The 13,475-nt window shown below is 59.5% G+C and overlaps 2 protein-coding genes across 2 annotated transcripts in view; one reads left to right on the top strand and one right to left on the bottom strand.

Annotated features, from left to right (window-relative positions):
* ZSWIM5 (zinc finger SWIM-type containing 5) overlaps positions 1–8,679 on the top strand; it is a 104,134-nt gene extending 95,455 nt beyond the window's left edge. Inside the window, 6 exon segments of the mRNA XM_030033698.1 lie at positions 290–550; positions 968–1,103; positions 2,811–2,968; positions 5,215–5,378; positions 5,685–5,766; positions 6,186–8,679. Of these exon segments, the coding sequence (XP_029889558.1) occupies positions 290–550; positions 968–1,103; positions 2,811–2,968; positions 5,215–5,378; positions 5,685–5,766; positions 6,186–7,048 (1,664 nt within the window). The 3' untranslated portion in view covers positions 7,049–8,679.
* Positions 8,680–9,755: 1,076 nt separating this feature from the next.
* On the bottom strand, positions 9,756–13,315 carry UROD (uroporphyrinogen decarboxylase). Its single transcript, XM_030033703.1, has 10 exons — positions 13,216–13,315; positions 12,204–12,316; positions 12,039–12,118; positions 11,776–11,838; positions 11,481–11,678; positions 11,065–11,226; positions 10,796–10,933; positions 10,551–10,651; positions 10,220–10,286; positions 9,756–10,033 (listed from the first exon to the last, which is right to left on the bottom strand). The coding sequence occupies exons 1-10, from the start codon at positions 13,236–13,238 to the stop codon at positions 9,869–9,871; spliced, it is 1,110 nt and encodes a 369-aa protein (XP_029889563.1). The 5' UTR covers positions 13,239–13,315; the 3' UTR covers positions 9,756–9,868.
* Positions 13,316–13,475: the final 160 nt, after the last annotated feature.

The following is a 13,475-nucleotide window of genomic DNA, read 5'->3' as shown; positions in this document are numbered from 1 at the left end:
TTAGCAGAGCTGGGCCAAGGCATGCTGGCCCACGGGAAGGCTCTGGTGTCAGCTGTGCACCCTGTTGAACAGGTCTCAGGTCTCCTGCTTCTCCTAGTGAGAGCAGGAAGGAGGGTGAAGCCCACATCTCCCATAGGAAGCTTTTATCCATCATCTCTGGGTGACTGGAGACAGGCAGCAAGGGAAGTGTGGGTCTTGCTTCTGAAGTTGAGAGTTTTTTCTCTCTGCTGTGGTTCTGCCACCTTGAAAGGCTCTTCTAACCTCGCTGCATCTCTCCCCCTCCTTCTAGACGCCGGGGACTCCAAACCCCCAGTGTATCAACATGTGCCCATCGCGACCGGCAGCCAAGACAGCGGCGAGTCCTACCTGTCCCTAGCCTTAGAGGTGGCCCTGATGGGGATGGGTCAGCAGAGAGTGATGCCTGAAGGTCTCTATGCCCAGGACAAGGTGTGCCGCAACGAGGAGCAGATCATCGCCAGGCTGCAGGACCTGGAGCTGGACCCGGTGCTGGTGCAGACCCTGCGGAAGCAGTGCATCTTGCTGCTGGAAGGTGGGGGCTTGGTCCATCCAGCTGGCTTCTGTGTCTTTGCTGAGTGTTGGTAACATCTCTGGGGTGCCCTTTCGAAGTATACGCCTGGCTGACCCCATCCTTGCTTTTTCCTCTGTGGGTGTTGTGCTGAGTCTGTAGGATGACTGCTCTGTCCCATCATCTGGCAAAGCAAGGGTTTGTTGACATCCCTGGAGTGAGACTGCGTCAGAGGCATTATGGAGAAGGGTGCTCAGTTTCTGAGGGTTTTTGACCTGAAAGGGTTTTTAGAAAAGGAAAGAGCAGCCCTTTGCCCTGGATCCAACTTGAGTAATGCACCAGGGAGCTGCTGAGCAGATCCTCAAAGCTTTGGGGTGGTGCAAACCCTGGCCACAGATCCTGCTGTGCTAATTACGGCTGACAGGCTCTGCTTCTGCTTAGGTGGTCCCTTCAGCGGCTTGGGAGAAGTCATCCACCGTGAGAGCGTCCCCATGCACACCTTTGCCAAATACCTGTTCTCTGCCCTGCTGCCCCACGATGCAGACCTGGCATACAAGCTGGCTTTGCGGGCCATGAGGTTGGTGCATGTTTTATTCTGTCTCTTCCCCCTGTTTTGCCTCTCTCCTGTGCTCCACCAGGAAGCCAGGATGCTTTGCAACCCTAGAGCAGGGGTGAGAGCAGAGGCAGGCTTGGAGCTTGCCATCCCTGGGATCTTGTGCAGCCTGTAGGGGCACCCAGGCACAGCAGCAGTGCAAAGAGACTCCTGCGCTCCTTTTGGGTGATTCCTGGTTTACAGGCCCCATCTGTAGGGATTTGCCTGGGTTCAACAAGGTCTGCTGGTCCAGCCCTCTGCCCAGCCCCTCGCTCCAGGCTGGACTGCCACCTGCCTGTCCTGGCGACAGGCGTTCTCTGCCGGAGCAGGTCCCAGACAGGCATGGTGCTGTCATCTGCCTTCTGTCTGCCAGGCCTCGGGCACCCTGCAGCCCTCTCTGCCTGCAGGAAGGGCTGTTATCCCGGCACAGATGGGCAGGTTTGCCACAGGCTCCAGGATGTCGCAGAGTTGGGCGCAGAGCACAGTCGCACTCTGTTCTCCATTAAAGCCCAGCTCTGGACTGGGGGCAGGGCTGATGCCGAGAGCTGACCCATCTCCCTCCTTGGTGCGTAACACACCTCAGACATCAGCCCGTATACTGCAGTTTTTTGGCGGGAGCTGGATGGGTCTTGAAAAGGCTGGAATTTCCCAAATGAGTCAATGCTTGAAGAGCTGTCAACCCCAGAGCATCCCAGTGCCCTCTCCCTCTGACACCATCTTCCTTGCAGCATTTCCTTGGTGAAATGGGCCATCTTTCTCCAGTGCCGAGGGAAATTTTGAAATCGCCCTGTCCTGGGAAGAGCTGCTCAGAAGGACAGCCAGACCTAAAAGAGCAGCCAAGGGCCTCTGCAGTGCATTCCGAGCAGGAATGGGACTGAGTGCCCTGGGGATGCATGTTGCTCCCTCGCCATCTCTTACTGCCCGTCCCCTGCTCCCAGCTGGGAGCCCCTGTGTTGGGGTGTCTCTGACCTAGGCTGGGAAGGTTGGGCTTCTGCTTCCCTGTGGGTACCCCAAGCCTGCAAGCGAGGAGAGCAGAGACAGTTGGATGCTCTCCATGTCCGGGGGCACAATTTCTCTCCTGCACACCTCAGCTGGCCATCAAGTTGGTGCGGATATCACTAACTCAGGGGTTTAAGAGCCAACATGGTTTTGTCACCATGACTGGCAACGTGAGGCTCCTCCTCCCCTTCCTTAGGCTTCCTTCTCCGCCAAGTTTTCCAGGCTTTTAGGTATCCCCACAAAAGCAGGTACCCCAAACTGGCTGCGGAGGGCCCTGGGGATATATGCCGCTGCTTCTGATCATAACTGGGCATTTTAAGAAGAACCAGATGATAAAACCAGGAGTTCTGCTGGGTGCTCTGACATGAAAGGAGCGGGGAGGGAGGGGGAATTTTGTCTTTTTTTTTTTTTTTTTTTTCTGAGGCTTGTGCTTTTCCTTACAAGTTTATAAATCACTTCACGGATCATTCTCCTCCTTTCAAGTAGGTCTGAGATTGATCCCTGTGCCCGTGTGTTGAGCACGCAGCCTCGGGAGCCCCCACACGTGCATGGCAGCAGGAAGCTTTCAAAGGTGGTGCTGCGGGCAGCTGCCTGCAGGCAGCCCCTGCCTCGCCTCGCCAGCGCCTTGGGGAGAGGAGGTGAAGCCGGAGCTGGGCTGGGGTCTGATGTTTCCTCCTCCCATTTGTCCTTCAGGTTGCCCGTCCTGGAGACCACAGCACCGTCTGGTGATGTGACTCACCCCCACCACCTCGTCTCGGTGGTCCCCAGCAGATACCCACGCTGGTTCACCCTGGGGCACCTGGAGTCGCAGCAGTGCGAGCTGGCCTCCACCATGCTCACGGCAGCCAAAGGTTGGTGGGGAGGACCAGGGGTGATGGGACAATGCTGCACAAGAGCATTGAAGGGATTATCCCGGAGAAAAGAGGGGGCTCCTGCTTCTGCTCCCTCGAGCACTGGCAGAGACCGACTGGGTGCCCCACTGACAGCGTGCCATGGGTAGGGCACGGTGAGCTGGCCTCGGAGCAGCCCACCGGAGTCCGGGATCTTCGGGGCTCTTGTCCCAAAGGGCCTCAAGGCTCGTGGTCCGGCAGGAGGTGCAGGCAACCCTGCAGGGATGCCAACCACAGTGCTGCGGACCCTGGCTAGGGCCCCTGGGTGATGCTGGACCATACCTGCCCTGCAGCATGATCAGCTGCCAGGGCAGCTAGCCCTGCCAGACATGTCGTGGGTTCATGCCATGGTTTAGTTTGAAGCTGCTTATCCTTTTACCTCTGCTTTGTCTCTGCCTGCCCTGTGGTAATGATCTTGCACAGGCTGTAGAGGGAGAAGACTTCCCTGTGCACCAAACCACATGTGGCTTTCAGCAGGGCTGGAGACGGGGATGGCTGGGATGGGGTCCCAGCCGCGGGGGGCTCATAAAACACCTCCTTGCTGGTCTCCTGGGCCTCCTCAGTTCCTACCCAGGCACAACGATGAAGGCGAGCACGGCCCTTTCATTAAACATCACTCTGTCCAGAAACCAACCCCACCGGGACAGTGAGTGCCTTGTGCCCTGCGACGGCTGGTGAGCTGAGCAATTAGTGCTGCCCGCTGCTGTCCTGCACGGTCTGCAACAGCCTCCAGTCCCCAGTGCTGCCAGCCTGACAGGCAAGGTGCCGCTTCCCTGGTGAGGTGGAACGTAAAGGAGCCATCAGAAAGCTCCAGCCTTGCTACCTCGGCAGCCTCTGCTCTCCTTCCAGCCCTCCTCTTGGCTGCTTTTCTGGGGCTAATGGTGTCCTGCCCCTGCCTAGCAGTGCCCTGATGGAGAGCTGGTACCTTAGTTTCTTCTTGTTAGGTAGCTTATCAGTTTCTTCTCCCTTCCAGCCCTTAATAGGAATGAGGTTTTTATGCCAGGGGTTTAGGGCTGTTGGATTACATATGTTTTTCCCACTGTCCCTTTCCCCGGGTGTTCCCTGCCGCAGCATGTCCTGATGTGATCCTGCGTCCTCGCAGCCTCTCTCGCCCACGCCCCCGTGAGCCATTTTAGGGAGGCTTGGATTTTGGTGGCGATGCAAGCGGCTGCTGTGGGTGGCAGGCAATATCTTTAGCTATTAGTCATCCAAGATGTCTCTGTGGGCCCAGGTGCAGTGCTAGGTTTTTCATACTGCTGTGCGTTACTTGGTTTTCTTTGCATGAGGTTCATCTGCTCAGTTTATGACTATGGGAGTAGAAACGGGAACCTGGAACAAAGCAGAGGGACCTGATGTGGCACGTTGGCATCTCTGGCCTACATTCACGCCAAAGGTCCCTCTCCCCACCCTGTGTCCCACAGGGGCTGACAGAGGGATTTCCCAAGCCAGATCAGATGCAGGATCATGATACTAATATGCCTTGATGGGTCCCTCTTCCAATATCCTGCCCCATCTCCTAATGCCACGTATCCTTCTAGCATCCTTGGCCTCCTGTGGCAGGAGACCCACAGCATCACTGGGTTTTGTGCCAGGAACCCCTTTCCTTGGGGGTGTCTCGGCCGTGAGAGCTGTGTGCCTGACCTGGGACATCGGGGACCAAGCTGCAGTGAGTCTGGGTGACCCTGGCCCAGCCTTTGCTAGCCTTGCAGAGGGAAGGGACTTACTGGGCAAGACAGTATGTGTGCAGCAAACAGCTTTTCTTCTTCTTTTTAATCTTCCTAAATGAAGACTGACCTTTCTGCAGCCACTCAGCACTGGGCATCTCCCCAAACCCCTCCTTTGTTGGGAAGAGTCTGCTTTACAGCTGTCAAACTTGAGCCCAGGATAGAACATCCAGGTGCCTGGAGATGTCTGCTAATGTTCCAGGACGTGTCTGGGATTGCTCAGGGTTGTTTGTCCTCTCTGTGAGAGGATGATATTGAGCGAGGATGGGTGCTGTAGGATGTGTCACCCCCTGGGGAGGACGCCCCATTTTGCTGTTGGACTGCAGGGCCTGGTCCAGCCTCCCTGTGCGTCCCTCCATGTGCATGTCCAGAGGGGCTCACCATGTTGAAGTGGCTGTTCACCACCCGGTACAGGCAGGAGATGGGGCTTGAGGGCAAGGTGGGGGGAAGCTGAGCCATCTGACCGTTCTTGCCTGCACCCAGGGGACATGCTGCGCCTACGCACGGTGCTGGAGGCTATCCAGAAGAACATCCACTCCTCCTCCTTGATTTTCAAGCTGGCCCAGGATGCGTTCAAGATCGCCACGCCAGCTGACAGCAACTCGGACACGACACTGCTCAACGTGGCGCTGGAGCTGGGGCTCCAGGTATGGGATGGCGCTGGGGGTGCCAGCGGCCCTTCTGCCCCACGCGCTGCGGCAGCAGCACTGGTGACGGTCTTCCACCAAGCAGGTGGTCTCCTGGGGAAGGAGTAAACTCATCCCTGCGCGGCCCTGAGCAGGGGAGCTCAGCCCTGGGAGGTCCCTGTGCCCGCTGCGGTTTGGGTGGAGGTGAGGCAGCACCGGGGAGCCGATAGCCAGCTGGGCCAGAGGGATTTTTGGGAAGCACCACTGTGTTGGGTGGCCTCGTTGGAGCCCTGTGGGGCAGCCGGTCACCCTGAGTTTGCCTCACAGGTGATGCGCATGACCCTGTCCACCCTCAACTGGCGGCGGCGGGAGATGGTGAGGTGGCTGGTGACGTGTGCTACCGAAGTGGGTGAGTGGCTCGCCGCACCGGGGAGGTCTGGCCCGCATGCGGTAGGAGCGGGGTGGGCACGGAGATCTTAGGGTCATTCATAGCCCTGGGCAATTGAGCTCTCCTGGGTCTCCCACTTCTGTCTGCGTAACTGGATGCACTTCAGAGCACTGGCTGGCAGGGCTGGGGTCACGGCGGTAGTCGGGTTTGGGACTGGGACAGGTCCCCTGTACCTGGGCCAGGCCGGCAGTGTTTGCTGTGCCCTGCAGCATGGCAGTGTGCCTGTCCCCCTCTGCCCTGTCCCTGGTGGGGCAGAGGCAGCAGCTCAGCACTGCCGTGGGCTGGCTTTGCCCTGGCTCCAGGCACCCGGGGATTCGGAGCAGCCCCGTGATCCGGGCCAGGCTCCAGGGCTGTGCCATGACCCTGGTGTTTTCTTGCAGGGGTGAGGGCCCTGGTGAGCATCCTGCAGAGCTGGTACTCACTGTTCACTCCCACGGAAGCCACCAGCATTGTGGCGGCCACAGTGATGTCCCACAACACCATCCTGCGCCTGAGCCTGGACTACCCGCAGCGGGAGGAGCTGGCCAGCTGCGCCCGCACCCTGGCCCTGCAGTGCGCCATGAAGGACCCGCAGAACTGCGCCCTGTCCGCCCTGACCCTCTGCGAGAAGGACCACATCGCCTTCGAGACCGCCTACCAGATCGTCATCGACGCTGCTTCCACTGGCATGACCTACACCCAGCTCTTCACCATCGCCCGCTACATGGAGCACCGGGGCTACCCACTCCGGGCCTTCAAACTGGCCTCGTTGGCCATGACGCATCTCAACCTGGCCTACAACCAGGACACGCACCCGGCCATCAATGACGTGCTCTGGGCCTGCGCCTTGAGCCACTCTCTGGGCAAAAACGAGCTGGCGGCCATCATCCCACTGGTGGTGAAGAGCGTGCACTGTGCCACGGTGCTCTCGGACATCCTTCGCCGCTGCACCATGACGGCCCCAGGGCTGGCCGGCATTCCCGGCCGCAGGAACTCGGGGAAGCTGATGTCCACCGACAAAGCCCCCCTGCGGCAGCTGCTGGACGCGACGATAAGCGCCTACATCAACACCACCCACTCCCGGCTCACCCACATCAGCCCGCGGCACTACGGGGAGTTCATCGAGTTCCTCAGCAAGGCCAGGGAGACCTTCCTCCTGGCCCAGGACGGGCACATACAGTTCGCCCAGTTCATTGACAATCTCAAACAAATCTACAAAGGCAAGAAAAAACTGATGCTGCTGGTGCGGGAACGGTTTGGGTGAGCCCTGGCCCCCGCCACGCTCACTGGCAGGGTCTGGCCGCAGCACGGGGACTCGGGAGAGAAGAAGGAAGGAAAGTGGAGATCACCTTCCCCCCATCGGCAGAGGCTGCTCTGTTCTGGTCTTCTGTTTCTTTTTTTTTGTTTTCTTTCTTTCTTTTTTTTTTTTTTATTTTTGTTTTTTTTTTTTTTTTTTTTTTCTTTCTTGGATTTAACCATTTCACACACTGAGAGGATCCAGAGATTCCTTGGGCACAAACCAAAAGGCAACCATGGGGAAAAAGGATGGTTCGCTCAGCCCCCTGCCCTCCCTTGCCAATACCAAAAGCTAACCTGGAAATCTAATACCTCTTTCCTGAAGGAAGCGGTCGCTGGAGGGATCTGAAGGTTGCAAAGTGCAAAAATCTTTAAAATTACGTGGGGAATTTAAAAAAAAAAAAAAAAAAAAAAGAAGAAGAAAGAGCGAGCAAAGAAACGTGCGACACTAGAACCTCATGCGTCACCAAAAGCGATGGCTTTGCAGAGAGCTTCTCCCGCCCGCCCGAGACATGCAAACTCCTCTATTTGTGAAGATACTTCAATAAAAACAAGTTAAAGTAACTGTTCTCAGGGATTGCTTACTAAAAGTAACACAAAAAAAAAAAGCATTTATGATACTGTAAATACTATAGTATATGTGTCAATTATTAAATTGTAAAGTTATAATTATTTATAATTCTGTCTTTTATTTGGGGGATACTTGAAATTGTGGGCTGGGGCGATTATTTTTATTATTGCTATTATAATTATTATTATTATTATTATAACTATTATTTAAAAAAACCACACAAAACAAAACCACATACAAAAAGAGGAGGAGGCACGCGAACATTTCTCAGGTTCCCACGGCATCGTCGGCAGCGAGAAGGGTGTGGGGGGAGGCGAACGTCCGCTCGACTCGCAGCCCTGGGACGGACAGACGGATGGAAGGAGGAGTGGCAGCTCAGCGCTTGAGGACAGCAAAGGAAGGGACTCGGGGCGACGCTCGCTCGGACACACGCGGATGCTGGCGATGGAGGACACGAGCCCATCGTCTCGTACGCAGCCGTCTCCCGGCAGGCGCAGGGGTGCGAGGCGCCTGGGCGGGCGTGCGGGCACCAGGGCTGCCCGGCTTCTGGGGAGGGAGGGGGGGCAGGTGCAGCCGTGCCGCCTCCCTGCACCGTTCTGCTTCCCGGCTCTGTGGTGCGGCCAACGCTCAGCCCTTCCCGGCTTCGCCCCGCGGCAGGGGCAGACTCTCCAGCCCTGGGCCAGCAGCTCTTCGGTTTTGGTTCATTTCTTTGCCAGCGGGTCGGGAGGGCTGGGGGGGGGCCAGGGCCGGTGGCTGGACGGTGACTTGTAGTTAGAGAACGTGGGCTAGTTATCTGCTGTCTGGTTTGACTTTTCATTTTTTGGCAAGTGACTTGTGTCCGCGCTCCGGCCAGGAAACCAATTGTACTCGGTCTGTTGCCACCGAAATAGTGGTCTTCAACCAGTCTGTTTCTCTCTTTTTTTCCTTCCCTTTTTTTTTTTTTGGTTTGTTTTTTTTTTTTTTGCGTGTGTGTATGTGTGTGTGCGACCTCTTCATCTGATGTTTAATAATAAAAGGGATGAACGTTACTACCTGTATCTCTACTGCCTTTCTCTGAAGTTGGAGGGGTCACCACGCTCGCTGAGCAGCCTGCTGTGGTGGGCAATGCAAGCAGAGCAGAGCCCCAGGGAGGAGGTGGCATCGCAGCCCCCTATGGTCCCAGCTCCTGTGCCCCAAGGAGGGGGACGGAGCGGTGGCAAGGCACCCTGGCTGCTTCAGAGTGCAATTCCCTGCCACGCTCAGTGTCAGCAGGTTGGTGGCACTACCCTGTCCGTGCTGGCTAGAGCACTGTTGGCACCCATGTCTTGATCCATCCTACAGCCAGCCTGGACCACAGTGAGTGTGCTCCAGTGTGGGATGGCACAGACTCATAACCCAGCGTTCCTGGGTACTGGCAGAATCCTGGGCTGCTTTCTGCGGGGTTTGCTGAGCCCAGGCAGACTTGGCCCCGAGGATCAGAGGAGGTGGGGAAGTATGTGTGTGGAAAAGATCTCCAGGACCAGTGGGATGGTCCCAAAGAGGCTCTGGGAGCTGGTGGAGGGTGATGGCAGTGCTAGGGCCCTGGTGTCTCTGTCACCAACCCAACCAGTGTGGCAGGGTGCTAGTGTCTGGAGGGTTCCTGCCACGTGGCCAGCTGTCCCCCAGGTGAGTCCTGCTAGGTTTCCCACCCACTCAGGGATGCCCTGGGTTGATGTCGTGATGCCTATTCCCACCTGAGCATGACTGGCACGGCTCACACTGAGCCTGTGGCAGTGGTGGGCTGTGAGCCCCCAGCTCCCAGGCTGTGACCCTGCCAGCCTCAGGCAGCCCATCTCCCCTAGCAGGCCTGAGCACATCTGTAGTGCCAGGAGATGCTTATTGTGCTCCGGGCTCACATCCTCTCTCGCAAGCCCTTGGCACAACACTGTGCAGCCTGGCAGGGAGAAGCATACCCCCCCCCCACTTTGCTGGCATCCCCATTTCTCCATCATTCTGACCTGCAGGATGGGACTGAGGGGGTCCCCCTCACCTCATATGCCCCACTGCCAGGCTGCCATCAGTGCCCATCTCCTCCAGGGCCATCCAGTTCCCCCGTCATCCCCCCCAGCTAGAGCCACACGGCTGGTGTGGAGAAGGTGCTGGTTTAATGCTGCAGCCCAGCCTGGAGCGAGCCCTGTGACAACACGCTACTTGGGGTGACTGTACCCAAACCAAAGTCCTGTCCCCAAGCCCCCAGGCTCAGCTGTGCTTGTTAATGTGGCGGGAATGAGCATGCACAGCCTCCACGAAGGCACCCACGTGCTCAGGGTTCATGTCAGGGTAGAGGCCGTGGCCCAGGTTGGCGATGTAGCGTTGGGTCCCAAAACCCTCCAGCATCTTCTTCACCAGCTCACCAATCTTCTCCTGTAGGCATGGTGGGAAACCATGTGTCAGCCCCATCCAGCCCAGGGTACTCCACCCCCACCAGTCCCCAGCCAGCCTGGGGGACTGCTAGGACATAAGCCAGCACTGCAAGTGGGGAAACTGAGGCAGATGGCCTTTAACACAGGCTGGAACTAGCCCCCATTGCTGGCAATGGCCACGGCTCACCTTGGGTGCGTAGAGAGCGCAGGGATCCAGGTTCCCTTGCAGGGTGACGTCTTTCCCTGTCTGTGCACTGCAGCAGGGAGGAAGCAGGTGAGTTGTTGCACGTGGTGCAGAGGCTGGGGTAGCCACGTTGCTGCAGCCCCCGCTGCAGGGTACACAGGACCCCTCACTGCAGCTCCTGGTTGCTGTGAGCTCCACGTAGCGTGGGGGCCCAACTATCCCCACCTCTGGAGCAGAAATCTCCAGGCCTGGGATGGCTCAGGGCAGAGGAAGAGGTCAGTGTACCCAGCCCAGGGTGCTGCCCAGGCACCTGAGCACTCTGCCAGACTCTTACCGAGCTTCCTGGGGCCGGATGGTCCAGTCAAGACCAACCACCTCATAACCGGCACGGGCCAGGTCGCGCAGCGCATAGTGCGCATCCTTCGCAAAGATGATCTGGGGAGGGAGGAGATGGGCAGTAACTCTGCTATGGGTCAGGCCCCTCTCCACAGGCTAGAGTGGGGGAGGCAGGTACCAGGGGTTGCACCCCTCTCCAGCAGCCCCCAGATGCCAGGGCCAATCCAGGCAGCCTCGACTCACCATGGGCACCAGGGGCAGCGCCTCCTCCTTCAGCTTGCTCTTGACAGCCTGGGAGATGTCTCGGATGTAAGGCAGGGCGAAGTCCTGAAACTGCTCCGGGCCCAGGTGCCCCGCATGGGACTCAAACAGCTGGAGCGCCTGCCAGGGACACAGGGCTGGAGAGCCGCACCTCAGTCCCTCCTCCTCCTCCCAGAAGCTGGACCCTCTCTGCTCCCTGTCCCCAGTCCCTGCCTTCCTGCCTGGCCCTGTCCCCATGCCCCAGGACACACCTGCGCTCCAGCAGCCACTTGCCCCACCAGGTAGTCAGTGACGACATCGGCCAGCAGCCGCAACAGTCTGTGGCTTGCCTCGGGGTGACGGTAGAGCCAGCTCTTGGCCTTGGCCATTGTAGTGGAGCCGCCACCTTCAATCATGTAGGACATGAGCGTCCACTGTGAGAAGGAGAGGAGGGGAGTGAGGAGGGTGATGGAGACAGAAGACAATGCTAGGGGCCGGTCACAGTGCTGAAGGTAGGACCTCTGAGCAGCCCAGAGTGTGGGGCACAGCTGCTCCTGCATTTAACGTCCCCCACCTATGCACCGCTATAGCACCCACAGCTCTGGGGGTGTCATGGCCAGTGTCACCCCAGAAGAGAGAGCAGAGAAGCCCAGCTGGGAGGCCCACATGGAGGAGCCACATCACTTACAGGCGCGCCAGAAAAGCCGATGAGGGGCACCCTCCCCTCCAGGCTATGTCGTGTCAGTGTGATGGCCTGGAAGACGTAACCCAGCTCTGCGGCCACATCCACCTTCTGTCGCAGTTTCAGCAGATCCTCCACCTCCTTCAGGGGCTCTGTGAAAGTGGGTCCTTTACCCGGGACCATGACAACCTCCATGCCCAGTGCCTGGGGATGGAGGAGAATGGAAGAAGCAGGAATGGGGTGGCCCTGAACCCAGCACTGTTCCCAGCTGCTGCTCCCTACCACCAGCCATAGATCTCACCTGGGGCACCACCAAGATGTCAGAGAAGATGATGGCAGCATCCAGGGGAAATCGTCTGAGCGGCTGCGAAGGGGAAGAGGCAGCGTCAGTGAGGGGCTTGGGACTCCCTCCCCGTGGAGGACCTGGACAAGCACATGGGGCAGTGGGGTCCCCAAGGGCTCCACAATTTACTGGGGCCACCCCAAGTGGCCAGACCCAAGGTTTCTCGCCATCCCCATCTGGGCGGGGAGAGGCGGGACACAGACCTGCTGGGGGATGCTCACCTGCAGCGTCAGCTCACAGCACAGTTTGGGGCTCCGGCAAGTGGCAAAGAAATCCTGCGCCGCCCGGGTCTCCCGGAACTCTGCAAGGGACCGGCACGCGCGTTATGGGGTGCGCACTGGGCCCCCCTTGCCGTGTTCCCCCCGCACACCTCTCTGCCTGCTCACCGGGCAGGTAGCGCCCCGCCTGCCGCATGCACCACACCGGGGTGTGCTCCGTCTCCTCCCCGCGCGCCGCTCGCAGAAACGTGTCGTTCTTCAGCTTGGGGAAGCCCTTGGGGCTGCGGACGAAAGAGCAGATACGGTTTGTCACCCACGAGGGCTCCAGGTGCCCTGCCGGATCCCCGCAGCTGGGGGCAGGGGGTGCCAGGGCCAGCGGCTTGTCCCCACTCCCCAGCCAGTGACCGCAGGAAGGGGCTTGCGCCCAGCTGTGACAAACGTGACGAATGCTCCCCATCACGGTCCAGGGCCTCTTCCTGCTCGGCATCGTGGGGCCCTCCCCGGGGAGAGGCGATGCCCGGCCCAGGGCCCCGCGAGATTAAGTTATCGGGGCCAGCAGTTACTCCCGCCTGGAGAGACCTGGGGCCAGCGGGGTGTGGGGGCAGGCAGCCCTGCCACCGGCGTCCCCGGCCCCTATCTGTGCCGCGCAGCCCCCAGAGGCCCAGGCGCCCGCCGAGGTGGCAACCACACGTCCCAACGTCCCCCCCGCAGCGTCACCGCCGAGGGGCTGCTGGAGCCTGGCCTGCCCCAGGGACGGGGACCCCGGGCAACCGTGGGGAACGGCCAGCACCGTCCTGCTGTGATGGGCGGGGGTCACGGGGACAAAGTCCCCAAAACCTCCAGCGTGGGACCAGTGACTTCACTGCCACACCAGTGGCCCTGCCGATCCATCCCAGTGCAGGGTCCGTATTCCCGGTGCCTCACCAGTGCGGGGTCAGCCCCCTCAGCGCCTCACCAGTGACTCCAGTGCAGGACCCTGGTACCAGCACCGTATCCCCAGGGCCACACCAGTGCCTCACCAGTGATGTCCCCAGGGCCACACCAGTGACCCCAGTACAGGACCCCAGCGCCAGAGCACTGTCTCCAGGGCCGCACCAGTGACCCCGGTACGGGACCCCAGTGCCAGATCGCCGTTCCCAGGGCCACAGCAGTGTCCCCCGTGCAGGCCCCGGTTACTCACAGGAGCCGCTCACCGCCCTCCATCCTGCTGCGCCGCTCCCCGGCCCCTCCGTTGCCTCCCGACGCGGCCCGGCCCGCTCCGCGGCGCTCCGCTCCGCTCCGCTCCGCCCTGCCCCGTCCCGCCCCCGTCCCGCCCCGCCGGCGCCGCCATCTTGCCGTAGTCCCGCCTCTCCGTACGCCGCCATCTTGCCCCGCTCCTCGCTCCCCCGTACTCGGTACGGGCGCCGCCATCTTGCCCTACGTCCGCCCCACCGGGCGCCG

This window comes from Aquila chrysaetos, chromosome 12 (genome assembly GCF_900496995.4).
Source record: "Aquila chrysaetos chrysaetos chromosome 12, bAquChr1.4, whole genome shotgun sequence".
Taxonomy (NCBI): domain Eukaryota; kingdom Metazoa; phylum Chordata; class Aves; order Accipitriformes; family Accipitridae; genus Aquila; species Aquila chrysaetos.
This window is presented reverse-complemented; position numbering and strand designations above follow the sequence as displayed.